This window comes from Hemitrygon akajei, chromosome 4 (genome assembly GCF_048418815.1).
Source record: "Hemitrygon akajei chromosome 4, sHemAka1.3, whole genome shotgun sequence".
Classification (NCBI taxonomy): Eukaryota; Metazoa; Chordata; class Chondrichthyes; order Myliobatiformes; family Dasyatidae; genus Hemitrygon; species Hemitrygon akajei.
Window position 1 is genome coordinate 31,124,359 of NC_133127.1, and position 25,094 is coordinate 31,149,452.

The 25,094-nt window shown below is 39.7% G+C and overlaps 1 protein-coding gene across 3 annotated transcripts in view; it reads right to left on the reverse strand.

Moving 5' to 3' along the window:
* ctbp1 (C-terminal binding protein 1) overlaps window positions 1-22,322 on the reverse strand; it is a 212,409-nt gene extending 190,087 nt beyond the window's left edge. Inside the window, exon 1 of one of the 3 annotated variants that reach the window (XM_073042237.1) lies at window positions 22,302-22,322. Coding sequence is in view for 1 of the 3 variants with exons in the window: in XM_073042242.1 (XP_072898343.1) it covers window positions 22,063-22,069 (7 nt within the window). In the remaining 2 variants the exon portion in view is untranslated. Of the gene's footprint in view, window positions 1-22,062; window positions 22,189-22,301 lie in introns of those variants that run through there. The other 2 variants (XM_073042236.1, XM_073042242.1) reach the window with 2 other exon arrangements.
* Between the last annotated feature and the right edge of the window lie 2,772 nt (window positions 22,323-25,094).

Genomic DNA, 25,094 nt, shown 5'->3' on the forward strand with positions numbered 1-25,094 from the left:
CTTTAATACTTAATATCAAGCTGTACTTAACATCTCAGAAACTATGGTTTTCATTCCACAATACTGCAGCAATGAAGTATTACCATTATTAACACCCAACTTGAAGAATAATCTCTCATGTTTCTGCTGCTCCAATGAAAAACATCAAGCTGAAAATTTTAAGCAATCAGTAAATACATTATCACAGCAAGAAATCCACTGTTAGTTACTCTAACTTTGTGACACAGCACTATCATAACTGCTAACATTACTTAAAGGGGGAATATCACAAATTGATATCAAATAGTAACTCCCACCTTACAAAGATTTGGATCTGTTTGGATTGTATTTAAGTATGCAAACCACTTATTGAAACTGACAGCTGCAATAATGATCAAACATGCTTTTGTTTTTAAAGTTAGTGCCGTATCTTACAGCACAACTGGTTGATTTCAACATTGAAGCATACAATCTCAAAATGTTTGGGTACATTTGTTGCATTTTAACATAGAATGTTCATCTTTTTTCTTTGAAAAGGTAGTCAAACAACAAATCTCCTGTCCAGAAAGCAGCACATGTTACAATTCTACTTGCTACTGAGCAAACAATTTAGTAAATGCCACATTTACTAGGGACTTCCGGAACATTCCTTCACTAAACAAAAGCAGCTCTACCCCGTTAAATAAAATCAAAGACAAGCACAGTGGTCCAAGATTAAATGCTAGTTTTCACACTATTGCCATTTACACTCAGGAATAATGGCAGTGACAGGATTCATTACTCCAATATTGGCTCCATAATTTGTTTTCAAAGCCTGGACAGTTTTATCAGCTTTAGCAGCTGGATGTGAGCCTGAAATACGGTCTCTGCAGCTAGAAACCAGCATTCAGCAAGTCCAACAAGCACCATTTCCAATTTATTGCAGCTTAGGTACATCCAAGGTCACCTAGTACCCTATATGGAATACAAATTCACATTTGCACCCAGTTTTATTAGCGAAAGGCCTTGCCTACCATTTCATGCAATTCAATGGAATGCATCAATACGAGGAATAACGTGTACTAAGAAGGACAAGGATTCAGAACAACTGAATTGATTTAGAAAAGGATCTTCGAAAGACCTTTACTATGGTTACAAACTCTCTACAGTGCATCAGACCACACTGTTCCAAGTGATTGTTGGAATCAAGAACCAGAAGTTTCTCCTACAACTTAATAGTCTAATTATTTCCAACAATTCTGTCCGCCAGTTACCACTAAGCTAAAAAGAAACCCGATGACATATCAGAAGAGTTTCATGGATTTCCCCTGAAACAAATTATGTTCTGCACAAAATCTGTAGGGTTTAACCACAGTAATGTCATAAACCTGCCTAAGAAGCCAATGACAATGAAGAACACCCTCAGACAGCAAACCAGGAAGCAACATTTGAAAAATCAAATAAAGGCTGCCACAAATTTGTGGAAAAAACTGACAAATAAAATCCATAGATCTTAAAAACTTTGCTTCTGAAGAAATACAGAAACTTTACGCAAATCTACATAAATAAAAACAATTTTCCAGGCCAGTTGTTCAACATCTGACCATTAAAAACCCAAGTCTAAAGATTAACTGTTAACATCCTACAAAGGAAATATTAGGGCAGTTAAGCAAAGGCTTGGCTGAAGAAAACTTAAAATAGCAACTTGAAAGAAAACCGAGGTAATGAAACCGGAAATTCTGAGAGGAAGCCACAGTGTTAGGACTTGGTAACTACACAATCACCAATAGCTGAACAGTAATAGCTGGGCATGACCCATATATTCTTTAGATCAGGTCTTTCAGACTGAGTTTAAGATGACTCTACTAGGAAACTACAAGATGCTGGTGATTTGAAAGAATAAGAAATTTAGATGTTTAACTGCAGACCAAAGTCAGCAAACTCACACAACAGTTGATTACAGTTTGGTCCAAGATATAAGTTTTGGGTGAGGTGATTTTGTGTTTGAAGAACAGAAGCAGCAAGGCCAGTTAAGGATCCTTGGGGGTCTAAAACTTAAGACATAGTTGAGATGTGTAACAGGCAATAAGCTGACACAGAAGTGGAATTAATCATAACCATTCCAATGGTGGCATACATATTTTGCCCAAACCTTAATGCAAGATAAAAACAAAACCAAGCCTGCAAACAGTCTGCTTCAGTTTTAGATAGATGCCACTGATGGGGATGAACTTTGTCATTAGGAAAAGGAGTCAACAGAGATTAGGATAAAGTATTGATGGATGTCATCAGCATGCATAGGAAAACTGATATTTTGTTTTGCTGCCTAGAAAAAGTATTAATATGTGAAACTGATAGGTGCAAAGGATAGATTCTCTACAAAGCAAGTGCTGATGGTTTTGTGATTTGGATAAGCCATGGAACCAGACAAGTGCAGACCAAGCCTCGCAGACAAGAGTGTAGAGGAAGTGGTTCAGGATGACAACCTAGGGCCTTTCCTATGGTTACCAAATTAGACCATTAGACAAAGGAGCAGAATTATGTATTTAACCCACAGAGTCTGCTCCACCATTTCATCATGGCTGATCCATTTCCCACTCAACCCCAATCTCTTGCCTTCACCCCATATCCTTTCACACCTTGACCCACCAACCTCTGCCTTAAATGCACCCAGTGACCTGGCTTCACAGCCACTAGTGCCAAAGAATTTTGCAGATTATCTTGCTTCTGGCTGAAGAAATTCCTTATCTCTGTTCTAAATGGATATCCCTACATTTTGAGACTGTACCCTCTGCTCCTAGAGTCTACCACCAAAGGAAACATCCTCTTCACATTCACTCTATCTGCACCTTTCAATATATTTTAATGAGGTTCCCCCTTCATTCTTCTAAATGCCAGTGAGCACAGACCCAGAGCCTTCAATCACTGCTCATATGGTAACACGCATTTCTGGAATCATTCTCGCAAGCCTCCTCTGAAAGCTCTCTAATGTTAGCACATCCTTTCTTAAATAAGGAGCCTAAAACAGCTCACCATACATCAGTGCCTTATACAGCCTTAGCAATACATCATTACTTTTATATTCTAGTCCTCTTGAAATGAATGCTTATATTGTATTCACCTTCTCACCACCAATTCAACCTACAAATTAACCTTCAGGAAATCCTGCACAAGGATTCCCAAATCCTTCTGCGTCTCAAATATTTAATTTTTCTCGCCATTTAGTAAATAGCTCACTTTTATTCCTTCTGCCAAACTGCATGACCATACACTTCCCAGCACCATATTCCATCAATCACCTCTCTGCTCATTCTTTTAATCTGTCCTTTTGAATCTTCACCTATCTTCATATTGTCTGCAAACTTGGCCATGAAGTCATCAACTCTATCACAGATATATACATAAAAAGTGGTTCCATCACCAATCAGCAAATCATCTAGCCATGTTAATATCTTTCCTGTAATAACATGAGCTCTTATCTTGTTTAGTAGCTTCACGTGTGGCACCTTGTCAAAGGCCTTCTGAAAATCCAAGTACACAACATCCACTGATTCTCCTTTGTCTATCATACTTGTCATTCCCTCAAGGAATTCCAACAAGTTTGTTCGACAATAATTTTTCCCTTAAAAACCATGCTGACTTTGGTCTATTTTATTATGTGCCTCCAAGTACCCTGAAAACTCATCCTTAATCATGAACTGCAACATCGTCCCAACCACTGAGGTCAGGCTAACTGGCCTATAATTACCTTTCTTTTGCCTCCCTTCTTGAAGAGTGGTGACATTTGCAATTTTCCATTTCTCTGGGACCAAGCCAGAATCAAGTGAATTTTGAAAGATCATTCTTAATTCCTCCACAATCTCTTCAGAAACCTCTTTCAGAACTCGAGGTGTGGTCGAACAGGTCCAGGTGACTTAACTACCTCCAGACCTTTCAGGTTCAGAAGCACCATCTCCCTAGTAAAAGCAACTACAAGCAACCATACTCACATCTGCCCCCAACACACTCGAACTTCCGGCACACTGCTACTGGCTTCCATAGTGAAGACTGATGCAAAATACTTGTTCAGTTCATCTACCATTTCCTTATCCTTCATTACTATCTCTCCAACATCATTTTCTAGCGGTTCAATATCTATTCTCACCTCTTTTTTATATATATCTAAAAACATATTTTGGCATCATTATTGGCCAACTTACTTTCATATTTCATCTCCCCCACCCTTTTTGTTGCCTTGTTTTTTTAAAAAAAATTCCCAATCCTCTAACTTCCCACTAACTTATCCTCTATTATATGCCCACTCTTTTGCTTTTACACTGCCTTTGACTTCCACAGTTGCATCATCCTGCCTTTAGAATATTACTTCTTAGCGACGCATCTACCTTGTGCCTTCTGAATTGCTCCCGCTCAGCCATCATCCCTGTTAGTGTGCTTTTCTATTAAACTTTTGCTATCCCCTCTCTCATGCCTCCAATTCCCTTTGCACCACTATAATACAGATATATCTGATTTCATCTCCTCCCTGTCAAATTGCAGGGTGAATTTTATCATATTATCACTGTTTCCTAAGGGTATCATTACCTTAAGCTTCTTAATCATATCTGGCTCATTACACATCATCCAATCCAGCATTGCTGATCCCTAGTGGGCCTGGCCACATGATGCTCCAAAAAGCCGTCTCCAAGATGTTCCACAAATCCTCTTGGGATCCAGCATCAGCTGGATTTTCCCTAACCTGCACACTGAAATCCCCCATGACTAACATAACATTGCATTTTTGATATGCTTTTTCTATGTCGCACTATAATTTGTAGACCATATCCTGGCTATTGCTGAGGACAGAGGGATTGCTTACAATCTTACTGTGCAATTCTGAAAATAACTGTTTTTGTACAATGGAAATTGGTTAACATATATTGGGAAGGATTCAAATGATGACCAAGATTGGGAGTAGGTTGGTCAACTAATTCAAGGACCTGAGTTCCAAGAGGTAGGAGAAGGGACAGCTGGCAAAGTGAAAGTTGTGTTTTTTTCTTTTTATGAGCAGTGATAATGAAAGTAAATTTAGAAAACCTGGGTGAAGGGGTGGGGAGGGGGAGTGAGAAGAACAGGGGAACTTGACTGCAGATTCTTAGAGAGAAAAGTCTACCCTCAGTCAACTTGGAACCATTTGAGAAACAGGTAGTTTAATCAGAATAATATTGCCGTACAAGAGATCAGTCCTATGGAGAACACAAGGTCAAAGAAGGCAGAAAGGGGAGAAATAGTAAATTTAAATAGAAAAAAGCATGTGCGAACACTCACACACACACACAAAATACTGTCACTAAAGAAATGCAGAGAGACATCTAACCAAATGATCTACATCCTTAGAATCAGCTCTGTTGATTGGAGGTCAACCATGGATGTCGTGTCCTAACCATCTTTGGAAGCTAGCGCAGTACAATATGAAAAGGAAACCGTAGCCCATGCAGCAGGCTCACCCTCTTCAAGCAGTTGATGAAGACAAGAGACTGATACAGTTGTGGCACCAGCAGCATTGCAGAAGGTCCTAGTCAGCGCTGAATTCAACATAGGCCTGCCTTCGTGAGTCCGGCTCTGGATTTTTCTACTGGGTTTACTCCAGAAGACTTCCCTATGAATTGGTATAGCCCCAAGGCAGCAAAGATTTGCGATCAGAGTTTTTCTTTTCATAGAGGAGCTGCTAACCACTGCTAATGAGTCACATCAGCCCAAAGCAACCTGTTTTAAGGCTTTAAAAGTTTTAATAACCTGCCTTTGCCCCTTTTCCTGTCAGCACAAACATTTTGTTTTAATAAACAAAATATACTTTATTCAAAAATAAAATTATATACAATAAACCATTCAATGACTCTCAGTCCTTTACAGGTGTTTCCATTACGGTCTTTACATTTCCACACTTCTGCCCCCCAGGTGGCACTATGTTACTTCATATTTACATACACTTGTTGAGGGGTATACACCCCGCCCCCCCTACCCCTCAACTCTGGCGGGAGAAAGATTGCCTTAAACTAAGACATGATATCATTCCTTCCCAGATGAATCTAAAATACCCTGTATCGCTTGGTGAATATTAGTAGCTTTCTTCCAAAATGTTGGTTAACATTTCCTCCCTCAAGGCACATCTCAAGAACAGCAGTTGAGAATCAACAGACTGCTTCACAGCCAATTCTCTCCAAACTTTTCTCCTAACAGACACTTGGACTACACCCAGTTTTTACAAGTAAAGTGATGACAAGAAGTCTTGGGCTGACACAATCTAAAGCTATTGAAGCCTAAATGAACAACCCAAAATGCTGGAGGAACTCACTGAGTTAAGCAGCATCAATGGAGACTATCTACACCGACGAAGGGTCTCAGCCCGAAAAGGCGACAGTGCTTCTCCTTATAGATGCTGCCTGGCCTGCTGTGTTCCACCAGCATTTTGTGTGTGTTGTTATCTACATTGACAGTCCAGTTCTCGCCATGGACCGCCTAACCCATCAAGTTCCCTATCAATTTCTATGCTGCTCCAGAAAAGGTATTTTGATGATATCAGAAAGGATCTGGCATACGTGGATTGAGATAAGGTGTTTTCTGGCAAAGGAATGCTTCAAGTGGAAGTCATTCGAAAGTGAAATATTGGGAGAGTTAACAGGCTTAGGGAACCTTAGCTTGAGAGGTACTAAAGTCCCGGTTAAGAAGAAAGAGGTGCAAGGAATAAATGAGGTACTAGGGAAGTATAAAAAAAAAGGAATACAAGAGGAAAATCAGAAGGCATAAGGTTGCTCTGGCAGTCAAGGTTAAGGAGAATCCCAAGGGTTTCTACAGATATATTAAGAGCAAAGGGACAAAATTGGTCTACTTGAAGATCGGCGTGGTCATCTATACACTTAGCCAAAAAGAGATGGTGGGTAGAGATCGTAAATAGATTTGTTCATTTGCACTTACTCAGAAGACAGACTCAGATCTATAGATCTGAGGCAAAACAATAGTGGCCCACCTACAAATTACAGAGGAGGTGCTTGCTGTCTTGAGGAAAATTAGAGTGGTCAGACCCCAGGACCTGATAAGGTGTCCCCTCAGACATTTTGGGAGGTTAGTGCAGAAAGTGCAGGTGCCCTAGCAGATGCATTAAAAAAAAATTCTTTACTCTGGGTGAGGCACTGCAGGACTGGAGGATAGCTAATGTTGTTCAAGAAAAGGTTCTAAGAATAAGTACAGAAATTATAGGCCAGTTACCCTGATCTCAGTAGCGAGTAAATTATTGGACAGTATTCAAAAGGGACAGGATATACAAGCATTTAGATAGATGAGCCTAATTAGGGATAGTAAACATGGTTTGATGCATGGTAGGTCATGTCAGAAAGAGATTACCAGGAAAGTTGATGAAGGAAAGGCAGAGGAAGTTGTTTGCATGGACTTCAGCTAGCTTTTGACAAGGTCCACTTGGGAGGCTGGTCCAAAAGATGAAGTTGCTTGGCATTCAGGATGAAGTAGTAAATTGGATTCAACATTGTTTCACAGGAGAAGCCCGAGGGCTGTAGTAGATAGTTGCCTCTGACTGGAGGCCTGTGACAAGTGATGTGCCTCAGTGATTGGTACTGACTCCAATTGTTTCTCATATATATTAATGACTTAGATGATAATGTGATAAACTGGATCATCAAATTAGCAGATGACATCATGATTGGAGGCAAAGTAGACAGTGAGGAAGAGATTTGGACGAGCTGGAAAAAATGGGCTGAAAAAAATGGCAGATGGAATTTAATGCAGACAAGTGTGAGGCATTGTACTTTGAGAGAATAAACCAGGTTAGACTTAGTGAATGATAGGGCACTGAGGAGTGCAGTAGAACAGAGGAACCTGGGAATACTGAGCTATAATTACTTGAAAGTGGTATCATATGCAGATAGTGATAAAGAGAGCTTTTGGTGCATTGAGCTTCATAGATTAAAGTATTGAGTCCAACATTTGGGATGTTATGCTGAAAATGTCAAAGATGTTGGTAAGCCCTAATTTAGAGTACTGTCTGCAATTTCGATCACCTACACACAGGAAAGATGTCAATAGATTGAAAGAGTGCGGAGAAAATTTACAAGGATGTGCCATGACTTGAGGACCCGAGTTATGGCAAAGGACGAATAGGTTAGGATTTTATTCCCTGGAATGTAGGTGAATGAGGGTAGATTTGACAAAAGTATACAAAATTATAAAGGGTATAGACAGGGCAAATGCAAGCAGGCTTTTCCCCCACTGGTTGGGTGAGACCAGAACTAGAGGTCATAGGTTAAGGGTGTAAGGTGAAATATTAAGGGGAACTTCTTCACTCAGACTGGTGAGAGTATGAAATAAGCTGCAGCAGAAACGGTGGATGCGGGTTTGATCACAACATTTCAGAGACGTTTTTGATAAGTATATGGGATGGGCATGGAGGGCGATAGTCTGTTTGTGGGTCGCTGGGACTAGGCGGAACAAATCAACATGGACTATATGGGTCTATAGCCCATTTCTGTTCTGTAGTGTTCTATGACTATTTCCAGCATTTGTAATCACTTTTATATCAAACTTTAACTGACATGATTTAAGCAAGTCATAACATTGTTTGGCTGACTTTTGCCATTCTCGTATGCCTAAAATTACAGCAATGACCATACCTTAAAAACCGTTATAATTTTTTTTTGAACGGTTCTGGAATATTCTGAAATCTGGGAAATTATTATATAAATGAAAGCTCAGAACTCCCACTGAAGAGTCGAGGTGAAAGGTAAAACAGACCAAAATAACATTTTGTTTAACTTGTACAGTATGTAATACAACTTGTATTTACCTAATTTACAATTTGCCCCTTACTAAAAATACAACTGACATTACAATTTTGACATCTAAAGGAATGCAATATGCCAAGCTAAGACATGCACTCAACTAACTGGCAAAGAATAAAAGACATGGTAATCAACTTTCAACTTAAAGGTACTTGGCATCAAACACACTTAATCTATTTTATTGGGCTAGACTGTACTTGATCTGGTCCATTGTTTGCTACTGCAATACTCCCACACAAACCATTTTTCTTTAGGATTCTGTTGTTTAAAAAGAAATTAGCTTTCCTAACTAGCACCAATATACCATATGTTAATATGCCCCAGAATACAAATGACAACTATACCATGCATACGATTAGTTTACGCAAGTTAATGCTGCACCTTCTATTTAAATGTTACATGGAATGTATCACTGCTAAGCATTCTGGCTTTTAAGAAGCTGTCCACAAAATATCAATTTTAAATCCAGCCTCAAGCAGCTTCAAATCCAAATTATCTTGATCATGACAGATGTGCCAATGAAAGAGTTTCATTAAAATAAATAAACTGCAGCTTCTCTGATACCTGAAGAATTTTACCCCCACCATACACACACATCTGTAGTCTAATTTAGAAAATATTTACGCATTATCTTGTTTAATGCCTTCTATGATCTTCAGAGTTATATAATTTCTGTGGGAAGGTTCGCAGCAGCCATCATGGACCCACAAGACTCCTTCCATTTCGTAAAGAATCTCTCATGATTGAGGATAACTTGCTTCTATTTGAGTTTTGAGAGTTCTGATGTAGTTGACAAAACAATGCAAGCACCATGGACTTCCTCCCAGAATTGCAGTGGGGGCCCAACTTTTTGGGCAAGATATTATTTAAGGCAGTGATTGTGAAGACAGCCACAGATCAAACAAAGTTTACATTTATGCAACAACAACTCAGCACTCAAACTGTCACTGATTTAAGAACTTGCTCCTCCAGTTTATTTTGCCTTTCTGAATACAAGAGAAAATTCTAATCACTATACACAAAATGCTGGACAAACTCAGCAGGCCAGGCAGCATCTGTGGAAAAGAATGTATTCAGCATTCAAGCCGAGATCCTCCATCAGGATCCTCAGTCCAAAACATCAACTACACTCTTTTCCATAGATGCTACCTGGCCTGCTGAGTTTCTCCAGCATTTTGTGTGTTGACTTGAATTTCCAGCATCTGCAAATTTTTTCCTGTTGCTAATTACTTTTTTGTCCCTTATTGTTATTCCTTGGCTCTTATGGCTATTTTAGTAGGGAAATTATGTTTGACCTCAATTAAGAAAAACTAAACATGTATTATAGATGAGAGATGCCCATTTATATCAATTCATACTAATGGGCAAGTCCCAGGTGTAGCAGGGAGTCATGAGGGCCTTCAGGTCACAGGGGTCAGTGGTTTGTGCAAACCCACAAGTCAAAGCCCAAAAGTCAAGCTCGTGATCAAGTCAAAGTGTTTAGGCCAAAAGTCAAAGCCATTATTAGCACATCACGGGACAATCTACAAAGTTGGAGGCCTGATAATTGCGGGTCTAGTTAATGGTTTTTTTTTCCTTAGTTAGATGGGGTTCTTTTTTTCCCCCCCAAACAACACACACAAAATGCTGGTAGAACACAGCAGGACAGGCAGCATCTATAGGGAGAAGCGCTGTCGACGTTTCGGACCGAGACCCTTAGTCCTGACGAAGGTCTCGGCCCAAAACGTCGACAGCGCTTCTCCCTATAGAAGCTGCCTGGCCTGCTGTGTTCCACCAGCATTTTGTGTGTGTTGTTTGAATTTCTAGCATCTGCAGATTTCTTAGTGTTTGCTTTTTTTTCCCCTTCTTTTTTCTATATATAAATTTAAAAATTTTTTTTTTATATATTACGATTAGTTTTTCTTCTTCAGCTCTATGAATTGTATACTTATTAATTTGTTGAAGTTTTGCATTATTCTATAGTTGTAGAAGAACATGTATTAATAAAAAGATTCTAAAAATGAAAAGATTGCAGGTCTGAGAGTCTAGGGTTAAATGACTGGGGGCCGGTCCTGAAGTTGGAGGTGTGTGAATGTTTGCACGCACATAAAAAGTTTGTTTTATTGCAGTCTGTGTTGTTCTACTTGACATAGCGGGCCTATGTTGGGACTGCAATGTATGGGGACACTTATCGACTGCCCCAGTACATCTAAGTGTTAAAACAAGGCATTTCACTGTATGTTTTCTTGTATTTGTAATAAATAAAATCTGAATGTTAAATTATTCAACTACTTCAGAATCAGGTTATTATCACCAGCAGACATCATGAATTCTTTGTTTTGCAGCAGCACCATAAATAAAACTATAAATTACAACAATTATATATTAAAAAATTTAAATAAGGAGTGCAAAAAGTGATGGAAAAGTACTGAGGAAGTGTTCATGGGTTCAGAAATCTGATGGAGGGAAAGTTTAATTTACGGCCTATTCCATACAGCATCCCTTCAAGCCACACCACACAACCCCTGACAAACCCGATTAACCCAATAATGGGAAAATATTAATTCGGACTGTGGGAGGACACCAAAGCAAATGGAGAAAATCCACACATTCCATGGGGAAGGATTCCTTACAGAATGGTGCCAGAATTGAACTCTGAACTCCAGAACACCCTGGGCTGTATTGGAGTTGCGCTGATTGCTACACTACTGTGGTAATGCAGCAGGAATAAAAAGCTGTTTCTGAAACAATAAATGTAACCTCCTCTTTGATAGCAGCAAATAGGAGGGCAACAGGTGATGGGTGATTAAGCCACTTAATGATGAATGCCTCCTTTTTGAAGCATCACCTTTGAAGGCATCCTGGATGCTGGGAAGGCTGGTGACCATGATAGAGCTGGCTCCGACCTTGTGCAATAACCCTCCATACCAGACATGATGCAACCAATTAGAATGCTTTCCACAGTACATCTGTAGAAATTTGTGGTCGTCTTTGGTGACATTCCAATTCTCCTCAAACTCCTAAGAAATATAGCCACTGTCATGCCTCCTCAACAGATGAAGCTACGAGAAGGGGCAGTCTACATCTATGAGGAATATGTTTTTTTATGTCTCTCCTCTTGCTGAGTGATACCTCTCTTTATTAGAGAGAAAGAGAAACAGCGCCTGTGGTGCGTCAAATTATCGGGTGAATGATTAGTTCTTGTATTTCAGATCATGGTCTTTCGTGGGAACTTTGCAACTGTTTGCTTGGTGGGTAGAGGGTGCTCATGCTTTTTTGGTGAAATGTGAGGTGAGGGTCAGGTCGCTGCTCTGCTGCTACTTGCAGCATGAGGGAGAAGGGGGCTTTGGGGTTTTAATGTCTTTACTGTCACTCATTCTTTGGGGCACTGTTTTCGTGATTGTCTGTGAAGGAAAAGAATTTCAAGTTGTCTATTGTATAGATTCTCTGATACTAAATTGAACTACTAAATGGAACTATTGAGCAAATCAAAGTCAATAAACCCAGGATAGTGCCTCAGAGATGCTGATACCCAGGAACTTGAAACTGCTCACCTTTTCCACTTTTGATCCCTCAGCGAGGACTGGTTTGCGTTTCCTCAACTTCCCTTTCCTGAAGTCCACAATCAATTCCTTGGTCTTAATGATGTTCTCACAGTGCAACCACTCTCATTCTTTTCCATGTGAAATATTTAAGGTGGTAGAAATTTGTCCCCAACACTACAATGCAACACAGTTGCAGCAATGCACAGTGTCTGAAATTGTACCAGCGTAATGGCATCAGCACCGGACTTCAAAGCAAAGGCTCCCGGGTTCAAATCCAGCTGGCTCCCTTGCACGCTTTCCACCCGTGCTGGGTTGAGCGTCGAGCTAGCAATTCGATCTCATAAAAATAAGAAAGCCTGCTTAAAAAAAAAATGCCGTCACAACGGCATCCTGATGACTCCATCCAGAGTTAAGGGCTTTCTTCTCTCTTCTGAAATTGAGTTGCATTGATAACAACAGATGTTTCAGAATTCCTATTTCATGACCCATGCTTGATGCAATTCAGGGTACAGCCAGTATCTGCCCAATAAACAGACCAAATTAAAATTAAAGCAAACAGAAGTTTGGGAGTGTAAAAAATATTTCCAGCAGTGCCAAGAAAGCACAAAAAAGCAAACTGAAATAAATGAGCAATATCCTAAAAGCAAAATTCATAGGGTACACGCCATAGCCTGTGAAAAGAGCCAACTGATTAACGCAACTTCTTCAGGATGATCTGGTGTTAAACATAATCATTTGCATTTCTTGATAACAAATCTGTAGACTCTGATCTCTCTCCAATTTTTTTCCTGCATACATAAAGAGCAAAACGCAGTTTTTCAGTACGAACAATTTTTTAAATATACATCTGCAACCAAAGTATTCCCAATTAAAACTGCTAGTTGCATGACTGAAAATTGGAGCAAACCACCAGCAAACACTCAAAAAAATAACAAACCATAGATTTAACACCAACTCACTACAAGTCCAAGACTTAGTGAGTGACAGATGGTGCCACATCTGTCATACAGTTTCATATGGGATCTAATGGCAATGTCCAGTCTTGCTGGGATTTCCTGTATGGGGGAAGAATAGAGAAATGGAGGCAAGAGACAATGGAAAATTGGGAGAATAAAAATATAATCAAAAGGGGCTGGTTGCTGGCCTCCAGATTAGAAACTTTTTGAAAATTATTTTTTAAATCTTTCATGCCAGGTGTTTTTTTAAACTAAGTTTTGAATAGATTTAAATGCCTCCTAATATCTAAAACATGTTAGTACAAATTTAGTACAGCTAAGCAATACCATGACCAGCTTGCACTAAAAAGGATACTCTGATTGTGCTTCTTATAAAAACTGAACGTGCAATTTTAATTTAGGTTTCTGTTGCTAATTCTTGCTACTTTCGATGCTATGTGTCTGTAATGCTGCTGCAACATTTTCCTATGGCACCTGTGCATATGTGTACATGTGTGTCTAACAAGGAATTCAACTTTGATGTTGTCCTTGAGAGTCACAATGCAAGCCTCTGAAGAAATAGTTGGAGCATTTGCAAGGCTAGAAAATGCCTCTATAAAAACAAATACAATAGGAAATTAACAAACAATTTGTTACTTAATAAAACTAAGTGGTGCCATTTTCTTCAAAATGGTCTAATGGAAGCCAACACGAGGATTTAGGCAAGGCAATGTTGAAATAGTTCAGATGAAGACATGCCAATGTCAGGACTGTGAAAATGAGCACTTTCTTCGAGCATAAAGAAACAGGAACATTTTTTAAGCAGCCCAAATGAATGGACTGATAAGTGCAAACAAGTCAAACATTGACTTACTTCGAAGTGCTTGCTAGAGGGATTTGACGTGAAAGAATATGATCTTTGCCAGGAGCGTTGTCACAGGCAGGCAATCATGTGCAGTGCAAATGCAACCAGCTTAAACTCTGCACAGCTAGCAAAAATAAAAGGAACCAAATCCCACAGCACTCAGGCAAAGGATAACTTCAGACAGAATAGTAGTACAAAGTGGCTTGACAAGCCGTTGCGTTTACAAAACTACCTTTACAAATTAACAAATCCAATTTTTTTTGAGATAAAGACAACCATTCTGATTGCAATTCATGAAGTTATCGGAATGCAAAACTTCATTAAGCTGACCAGATTACAGAAATAGCTTTCCAGGACAATCTTGCACCAGGAAGAAATTTCAGCTGGAAGCCAAGCAGAAACAGTGCAGTAAATGAAAGATGTATTATTGAGTAAATGGGCACTGAATGCTAGAAACATCAAAACAAAGTTCAAAGTAAATATATGTCAGCATATACAATCTTGACATTCATTTTCTTGCAGATGTACTTAATAAATCTATAACAATCAATGAAGCACACTAACTTGGGTGTTCAATCAGTGTACAAATGACAACAAACTACGAATACAAAAAATAAGCAATAAATATTGAGAACATGAGATGAAGAGTACTTGAAGTGAGCCCATAGCTTGTGGGGACATTTCAATGATGGGGCAAGTGAAGTTGAGTGAAGTCATCCTCTTTGGTCCAAGAGTCAGATAGTGCAGAGGTAATAACTGCTCCTGATGCTCTTGTACCACCTTCCTGATGGCAGCAGCAAGAGAGCATGTCCTGGGTGGGTCCCCAATGATGGATGCTACTTTCCTGTGACAATACTCCATGTGGATGTGCCCAATGGTGGGTTGGGCTTTACCCATGATGGTCTTTTTGTCTGATTTTCCTTTGGTGTTTCCATACCAGGCTGCTTGTCAAAGTTTTAGATGTCATGTCGAATCTTAGCCATCTCCTAAAGAAGTAGAGGCATTGCCGTGCTTTCTGCGTAATTACACTAGCATGCTGGGCTTAGGGCAGGTCCTCCAAAATAATAACACTGGTAAGTTTAAAGCTACTGCCCCTCTCCATCTCTGAGGAGGACTGGCTCATGGACTTCTCGTTTCTTCCTCCAAGCTGCTTCTGACCTGTTCGGCACATTGGGGTCATGCTACTTCCCAGAACAATCTCTATCCCTTTTACTTTTGAATCATCTACAGAGGAACCACCTAAATTCCAGTGAATAATCATGTCATACTACCTCATCTTATCAGCATTCAATCAGACCTATCGCTAGATCAACTGCAGTTTATACTGTGGTGACAAGTGCAAAATGCTGACAGACAGCCTTGTAGGCAAATCTCAACACCACACTTATCACTGTTCAATGTGCTCCCAAATCTTTCTGGAAATCATTGGTCACCTCTGTATCCAATTCCAAATCAATTTAATTAAGACAAAGACATTTCAGTGTGACTCTTCCTATCCACATACCCGGTTGGCCTCTTATTCCCACTTTGCTTGATACCTCAATTACTCCCACATTTCAGTCCAAGATAGGACTTGCTGATCTTCCAAGTTAAAAACTTATTATGGACTGATAACTAAACATGAAGTCAAGTCTCAGCATGATGACTTCAAGTCAAGTCACTTTTTATTGTCATTTCAACCACAATTGCTGGTATAGTACACAGTAAAAACAACTTTTTTCAGGACCATGGTGCTACATGAAACAATACAAAAACTACACTAAACTATGTAAAACAACACAAACTACACCAGACTACAAACCCACCCAGGACTGCATGAAGTGTACATGCAAGCATTACAATAAATAATAAACAATAGGTACAGTAGAGGGCAGTAAGTTGGTGTCAGTCCAGGCTCTGGGTATTGAAGATTCTGATGGCTTAGGGGAAAAAACTGTTACATCGTCTGGTTGCAAGAGCCCGAATGCTTCAGTGCCTTTTCCCAGATGGCAGGAGGGAGAAGAGTTTGTATTAGGGGTGTGTGGGGTCCTTCATAATGCTGTTTGCTTTGCAGATGCAGCATGAGGTGCAAATGTCTGTAATGGCAGGAAGAGAGACCCCAATGATCTTCTCAGCTGACCTCACTTATCCGCTGCAGGGTCTTGCGATCCGAGATGGCGCAATTTCCGAACCAGGCAGTGATGCAGCTGCTCCTGACTTGTACATAGAATAGTTCAGACCCTTCTACCTACGATGTTGTGCTCACCTTTTAACCTACTCCAAGATCAAACTAACCCTTCCCTCCTACATAGGTACATGATTGATAGAAAAATGGAATGCTATTCCATTCTCTTGAATGTTCCCAATGTATCTACCTCCAACAACACCCTGGTAGAGCATTCCAACATACGCAACACAACAAAAAACATTTCTGACATCCTATTCTTACATCCAATCACTATAAAATTATAACCCCTCATATTATAATCCCCCAGAGAAGGAAGGATTCAAAAGGGGGGAAAGGGGCCACAGTGGTTGACAAAGGAAGTCAGAGATTGCGTAGCATTAAAAAAAAGGAAATATGACAGAGCTAAGGTGGGTGGGAGGTCAGATGATTAGGAAGTTTTTAAGGAACAACAGAACTTAACTAAAAAGGCAATACGGGGAGAAAAAATGAGGTACGAACGCAAGCTAGCCAGGAATATAAAGGAAGATAGCAAAAGTTTTTTTTTGTATGTGAAGAGAAAGAAGATAGTTAAGAACAATGTTGGGCCCTTGAAGAATGAATTGGGTGAAATTGTTATGGGAAACAGAGAAATGGCAGAAGAATTTAATGAGTACTTTAGATCTGTTTTCACTAAGGAAGACACAAGCAATCTCCCAGATGTATGGATGGGCCAAGGACATAGGGTAACAGAGGAAATGAAACAGATTGACATTCGGAAGGAAACGGTGATGAGAAGACTGATGGGACTGAAGGCTGACAAATCCCCAGGTCCAGATGGTCTGCATCCTAGGGTACTAAAGGAGGTGGCCCTGGAAATTGCAGATGCATTGGTAATCATTTTCCAATGTTCCTTAGATTCAGGATCAGTTCCTGAGGATTGGAGAATGGCTAATGTTATCCCACTTTTTAAAGAAAGGAGGGAGGGAGAAAACAGAGAACTATCGACCTGTCAGCCTGACATCAGTGGTGGGAAAGATGCTAGAGTCCATTATTAAGGATGAAATAGTGGCATATCTAGATAGCAGTGATAGGATTGGGCCGAGCCAGCATGGATTTACCAAGGGTAAATCATGCTTGACGAATCTGTTGGAGTTTTTCGAGGATGTAACCAGGAAGTTAGACAAGGGAGATCCAGTGGATGTAGTGTACCTCGATTTTCAGAAGGCATTTGATAAGGTCCCACATAGAAGATTGGTGGGTAAAATCAAAGCTCAGGGCATCGGGGGGAAGGCATTGACATGGATAGAAAACTGGTTGGCAGACAGAAAGCAAAGGGTAGCGGTGAATGGGTGTTTCTCGGAATGGCAGGTGGTGACTAGTGGGGTGCCACAGGGCTCGGTATTGGGACCACAGCTGTTTACCATTTACGTTAACGATTTGGATGAAGGCATATAAAATAACATCAGCAAATTTGCTGATGATACTAAGCTGGGTGAGTGGGCAGATACTTGGCAGATGGCGTTTAATGTGAATAAGTGTGAGGTTATCCACTTTGGGAGTAAGAACAAGAAGGCAGATTATTATCTGAATGGTGTAGAGTTGGGTAAGGGAGAAATACAAAGAGATCTCGGAGTCCTTGTTCATCAGTCACTGAAGGTGAATGAGCAAGTGCAGCAGGCAGTGAAGAAGGCTAATGGAATGTTGGCCTTTATTACAAAGGGAATTGAGTACAAGAGCAAGGAAATCCTCTTGCATTTGTACAGAGCCCTGGTGAGACCACACCTGGAGTATTGTGTACAGTTTTGGTCTCCAGGGATAAGGAAGGACATCCTGTCTGTAGAGGAAGTGCAGCGTAGATTCACGAGGTTAATTCCTGGGATGTCTGGACTGTCTTACGCAGAGAGGTTAGAGAGACTGGGCTTGTACACGCTGGAATTAAGGAGATTGAGAGGGGATCTGATTGAAACATATAAGATTATTAAGGGATTGGACAAGATAGAGGCAGGAAGTACGTTCCAGATGCTGGGAGAGTCCAGTACCAGAAGGCGTGGTTTGAGAATAAGGGGTAGGTCATTTACGACAGAGTTACGGAAAAACTTCTTCTCCCATAGAGTTGTGGGGGTCTGGAATGCACTGCCTCAGAAGGTAGTGGAGGCCAATTCTCTGGATGCTTTCAAGAAGGAGCTAGATAGGTATCTTATGGATAGGGGAATCAAGGGATATGGGGACAAGGCAGGAACCGGGTATTGATAGTAATTGATCAGCCATGATCTCAAAATGGCAGTGCAGGCTCGAAGGGCCGAATGGTCTACTTCTGCACCTATTGTCTATTAGCCATTTCCACCACTGGGAGTGAAGTCACTGGCTATGCCTCTTATACACATCTATCAAGTTAGTTCTCATCTTCCTTTGGCCCAAAGAGAAAGACCCAATTCACTCTACCTGTCCTCACAAGACATGCTAATTCAAATAGAATCCTGGTAAATCTCTTATGTACCCTCTCTAAAGCTTCCACATCTTTCCTATAATGAGACAACCGGAACGGAGCACAATATTCCAAGTATGGTCTAACCAAGGTTCAACTCAAGTTTTGTAGAGCTGCAATATTATCTCATGTCATATTGTTTGCCAAACAATATTCAATTATTTCAGCAATGTATTAATGTTATATTGGTTGCTTTAATTTTGTTCTGCACTGATTGTAAAAATTAATTTCTCATTTAATAAGACTTCAGACAGTCCTTAAATTTTATACTTTGCCTTTGCAAAATTATCAGGAAAATTGCACATTAAGGAATGCCCAATTCTGTTACTATTATCAGAAGTAGCATCAATGTTGTCTTTCCATAATCAATCAAAATTAAAGCAGAGACTTTGTTCCAATGTCAACCTCAATTTTGAAATCGCACTGAAGTGAATTTCTGCATTTTATTCTTTTAAAAATAAAGACACAAACAAATCAAATTCTAAGCATTTGATGTTAGCAATTACAATAGCCTTCCAATTCTCCACTGTGTTATTCAAAAATAAATTTTCAAAACTGCACTTTTCTTAATAACTACAACCACAAAAAGTTCTTCAGCTCAGATAAACTGGCAAACCAAAATGCTTCTCTTAACACTGGTGCCTTGTTCAGAAATAATTTGCAATTTATCACTCAATTTTTATTCTGCAACTAATTTACCCAGTGTGGGATCCTGTCCAGATATTGACAGATGTTGCACCAATCCTATTATTTCCTTATCTGTAGAAGCTCAAACACCACTTTTTCATGAAAACAATGTCTATGACTTCAACCTCCAACACAAGACAAGCTCCCATCCACCAACTTACCCTCCCCCCCAATTCGTCTTCCTTTCCAGTTCTGATGAAAAGTCTCAATGCCAAATGTCAACTCTTTATTCTTCTCCGTAGATGCCGAGAAGCATTCAGGGGAGTAGATTTAGGACAGCGATGAGAAGGAACTGCTTTTCGCAGAGGGTGGTGTATGTGTAGAATTCTCTGCCAAATGAAACAGCGGAAGCTACCGCAGTAAAAGGCAGGTAGGTGGATAACAGTCCATGACCAGATCAGCCATGATTTTATTGAATGGTGGAGCAGGCTTGATGGGCCAGATGGCCTACTCCTCCTCCTATTTCTAATGTTCTGCTAACAACTTATAGTATTTAAAAATTTGCAGCCATACACTGCAAACTCCCAGCAGATGATTCAAAATAAAACCAGTCACCCTCTTGTACTTACTGGTGGCAATTTAAGACCTCTTCCAAACTGATCTTGTTATTCATCAAATAGATCTACTACACTTTTACAGTAGACTTCACCACATTTTTTTTAAATCAATTACTACCACTCATCCTCTGAAATAAAAGATCTCCTCTTTTGTTTCATCGCCCCTCCCACTTTGTTTTCCACTTGATGTGGCTTCTTTCTAACTTTTCCCAGTTCTGGATAAATTTCATCATGAAACGTTAAATGTTTCATTGTTCAAATGTTGCCTGATCCACTTCCAGTATGTTTCTTTTCAATTTACAGTATATCAAATAACAAACACTGTACACAAATCTCATGACATAATGATTCCTATATAAAAAAATATTTTACACACATACATTATCAATGGTCACCACAACCAAATGGAAAAAAAAACACAAGATTTCACTCTCAAGTAAAAACCACCTTCAGCTTCAAAAACATGTAAGGCAAACCTTCCATTTCCCCACTCCGCCCCACATTCTGCAATATATCAAGTTTGACTCAGATATATTCATAAGTATTTAATTCAGAAGCCTCTTGAAGGATGTTACGATATTCTAAGGTACACCAATTTCCTACTCAGTCACATAAAAACATGTTTAGCAAGTTCAAGAATATGCAAGTTCAAAGTTGGAACGAAATACTCAGTTTATTACACCAACTGCTAAGGTGCTTAGCAACAATATTTCAACTATTCCCTTTCTGCCATGTAAAACAAAAACCAGAACAAGTTCTGTTGTCAGAAAGACCAATCTTATTACAACTATCAAAAGACTACACGTCACTGACATGATCTGACAAATTTTTTTTTACAGAGGATTTTTTTTAAATGGTTTAACATAGATCAGAGGAAACTTGAGACTAAGCTGATGGACAATGGACAGAAACAGAAGAACGGGTGTTGAACAATAACTAAACCTTTATTACAAAGTGTTAAGTTAGATGCATGAAAGAATGATGCACAAGCAGGCTATGATTTCGATTTTATCTGGAAAATCACATACACAAATCTAATCAGAAATATAAATGTACACATACATTCTACCCTGCAACCCCAAGGAAAAGCCTAATCAAAGTATAAAAAAAAATCCAAATCCACCACGAATTAACATAAATGCACGATGAATTAATCTAAATGTGTACACAGAACCATAACAGCGTTCCATATATTGCTCAAGATAAGTAAATATTTATTTTGAAACCCTTTAGTTGCTCTGCTTCTGCTCGTCATGGAGGATCGTTTATTTAACAGGCAAATTTTCATTCAAGGAAATCTCAGAAAGGATTAAAATGCTCTATAGGCAGTTAACCAAAATATAGAAACTACAATAGTTTAACTTAATTTGAAAAAATATTTTAAGGTCGTCTTAAGTATTTGAAAAACTGGAAACACACATCAAAAATCAGCATAAATTTCATCCAGCAGATTGCATAGAAATAAAGCTTTGATTTTTCAATGTTAAAATATCCCCCAAAAGGTTGGAATTGACGTATTTCAGCAAGAGGCTGACGTAAAAAAAATCTGTAATAAACTTGTACTGAACAAGACTTTGTACTGCATCGAAGTCAGCCAAGTTATACACAGGGAAGCACTCAGTTACAGCATCCCCAGACCTCCAGGCACAAAATACATCTCAACAGATGAAACTACGAGAAGGGGCAGTATTCATCCATGAGGAAATAGAAGTCAGGCAGTCTGATTACAATACGCTTATGTGCTTGAACTTACAGATTCCCTACCCCCACACCCCTCCAGAAATACACAAGTTTCCTGGCATGTGTTTATTAAAAATACAACCCAGCCCCTTCACCCTCTTATTTGATACACTGCAGAACCACACACTAAGCGATCAGGAGCAACCCCACCCAAACCTTGCCAAAGAATTAAATAAATCCACCCATCTGCAAATCAGTGCGCAAACAGCTCCATTCTCCACCCCGCAATAACCTCACCCCCCCCCCCACCCCACCCCACCCACTCAGCCCCCTCAAAAGCTGCCGGTCCTTGGCGACTACCTTGACCCGAGGATAAAAGAAATGAAATGAAGATCCAAACCTTGCATCCCCCACCTTCACTTTGTACCAGAATTTGCTTCAGCTTGTAAAAAAATATGCTGCGAAAAAAAACAGGCCCCGAACCCAATCAATGTATACGATAGCTTGAGAGGGACCAATCAGGAGGAGCTGTGGTTGGAGACCGGCCAACCATATCATAGCTCATTACTCAGTCAGACAACTGCCTGCTCAGGGAGAGGCTGGGGGAGGGGGAAGGACAAAATACACAGAGACACGCACCAGAGATAACGCCTCCAGAGCCGGCTGCAGGGCTCGAAATCGGACCTAGCAACGGGTGCCCGCAAGCCTGGGAAACCGGCCGTCCAAATAACGCCGAAGAAAGGGCTACTTATCAATGCAGCAGATCAGAAACAGCTGCAAATAAAATATTAACCCTTGCAGTGCAAAATGTGTCTGTGCCGCAGCGCCGATCAAAATACAGCCCCATGAAATTGCAGTCAGGTACTCCAGGCTCCCATCAAAGTGTCATGTTTATGTTGTTTTATATCAACACAAGACTCGTTAAGTTTTACACCTGTAAATTTCATTTCATGTTTACAAGCGTTTGGCAACTCTTTTAATATTCACGACTCTGTATTTATAACAAGAAAATTTTACCCAAACGTCGAATTTATTTTCTATTTAATCATTCTGAATTTCAGTATATCAGAAAACAAACATGACTGAAATATTAGTTATCAGCATTTACACTCAAATATATCAATCAAACTCCACTTGATTCTGGATAATTATCGAAGCTGACTTTTTAAGTTTTGATAACAAAATTATCTGGAATTTTTAAAAATTATTGTTTCACAGTATTGACAATGTAATTTGGAAGGCTGTAAGGTCTTTTAGGCACCTTTTTGTAAAAATTTCAAATAATGAGATGACTAAATACATTGAAACTCACTAGTGTTGGTATTAGTATAAATCAGATAGTCTTTTTCCCAAAAAATGATGTGAAATATTCTACCTTGCATTTCTTCCATACTTCCAAAAATAATTATAGCCCATGTGTAGAATAAACTTGAATGTAAGAGTGGTGGGACAAATAAGTAATCATCACATTATTCAAGGTCCTCAATATTTTCTGTATTTTCTTTTTCAGAAAGTATTGGATCGTGCACGGGGATTGTTAAGTTTTGTAACTTCGAAACAATTCATAAGAAAAACACAGAAGCTGGGATACGGGTCTACAACTTTTCTTTAGTAAGGTGCTCACATATGACATGGCGTAATGCCATATGCCATTCACATACTTATTATATAATGAGTTATGTAAACAAAGAATGCTTAATCAAACAATATATTTATTACAATAAATAATATTTGTTACAGAAGTAGCAAACACATTACATTTCTATTCCTCCCTGTGTAGCTACAAACTCCAATCAATATAGAATGCATTTCAACACAAATATGTAACAGAACTAAAGATTTCATCTCTATGGAGGATTTCTTACTCTTGCGGGATAATGTCCTTCCTGACAAGGGGAGGTCAATCTGTTTGGCAGGTGAGAACCGCGGCTGTGAAACAATTTCAGGTTCCAGGGCCTCCTCTGGGGTGATTGTAGGAGTTGACTTTGAGACTGTAGAAGGTGGTTCTGACAGCTCTGGATACCTTCCTTTTCTAACAATTGACTCTACCAGGGAAATGCAGGCCATTCCCAGGGATGGAGTGGCATTGCTCTTGGCATCTTCTGGATGTGTTGGCATCCCAAGCAGTGCATGGCAAGCTGCATAATCTGCTGATTTATCCCGGGCCACCAGACAAGGCTTCAAGGCAACACTTTCATTTTGACCGTGCCTAGATGTCCAGCAAGTATCTCCTCCAACACTTTAGCTCTCAGCTTGGATGATATAACAACTCTCAATCCCCGTCAAGGGCAAGTTCATCCTAGTGCAGGTAAAAATGGGGGAACTGGAATTTTTCTTGCACATTCCAGCCATTTTGGGTTGCCATGTAGACCTGAGACAGAGTGGGGTTTTCCCCTTTGGATCATCTCTGACTTTTGATTTGCATTAGGGAGAATACATCAAGAGAATTGTCCTCTTTTATAATTTTTTCCTTTTCCAAGAGTAAATGGGGCATTCCATCAGCATTTCCATGATTAGTAGTCCACTTGATTTTGATCTTGTAATTGTGTCCTTCAAAAAACAGAGCCATTCATGCTGCTGCAGTTATGGGACAACCTCCTGTGGGTTGAAAATGAACACAACTGGTTGATGATCAATAATAAAGGTAAACTCTCTCCTATACAAGTACTGGTTGAAAACTGTGATTCTCTGTGAATCTCTGCATAATTTTTCTCTGCAGTGGACAGGGAATGTGATGCAAAGGCTGTGGGGCATACACTTACGTCACTCATAACAGGAGACATGACCGCACCTATACCATAAGGCGAGAAATCACTAAAAGCTTCACTGGACAATATGAATTATAATGTGCAAGTACAGTGTCTGATAGCACCATTTATTTTGCCTTTCAGTAACCCACTTCACTCTGTTTTTTCCTTCCTTGATCTGTAGTAATGAGTTCAAGAGGTGGAGCACAGTAGCTAGGTTTGGCAGGAACCTGTTATAGTAGTTGACAAATCCTAAAAAGGACCACAACTCTGACACATCCTTTGGGCTTAGAACATCAACCATTTTCACAGCACACTGTACATAAATGTTATGACCACAATAAGTGAGGCTTGGTTTAAAGAAGTCACACTTGTTGCGTTGTGCTCTGAGCCCATAATCTAAAAATCTTTTTAACACTGTCTTGAGATTTTGGAGATGTTCCTTGTCATCTTCACTAGTAACAATGATGTCGTGCAGGTAATACTGATGTTATGCAGGTAAGTGCCTGGACAGTCTTTCAGCACCTGGTCCATATCTTTCTGCAGGTGCAGACACTATTCCAAAAATAAGCCTATTATAGCGATGAAGCCCTTTCTGAGTGTTTATGTGAGAAACACTTTGGACTCTTCATCCACCTCCATCTCTAGGTAGATCTCAGCGGTTCACTTTGCTTAAGTCTTTATC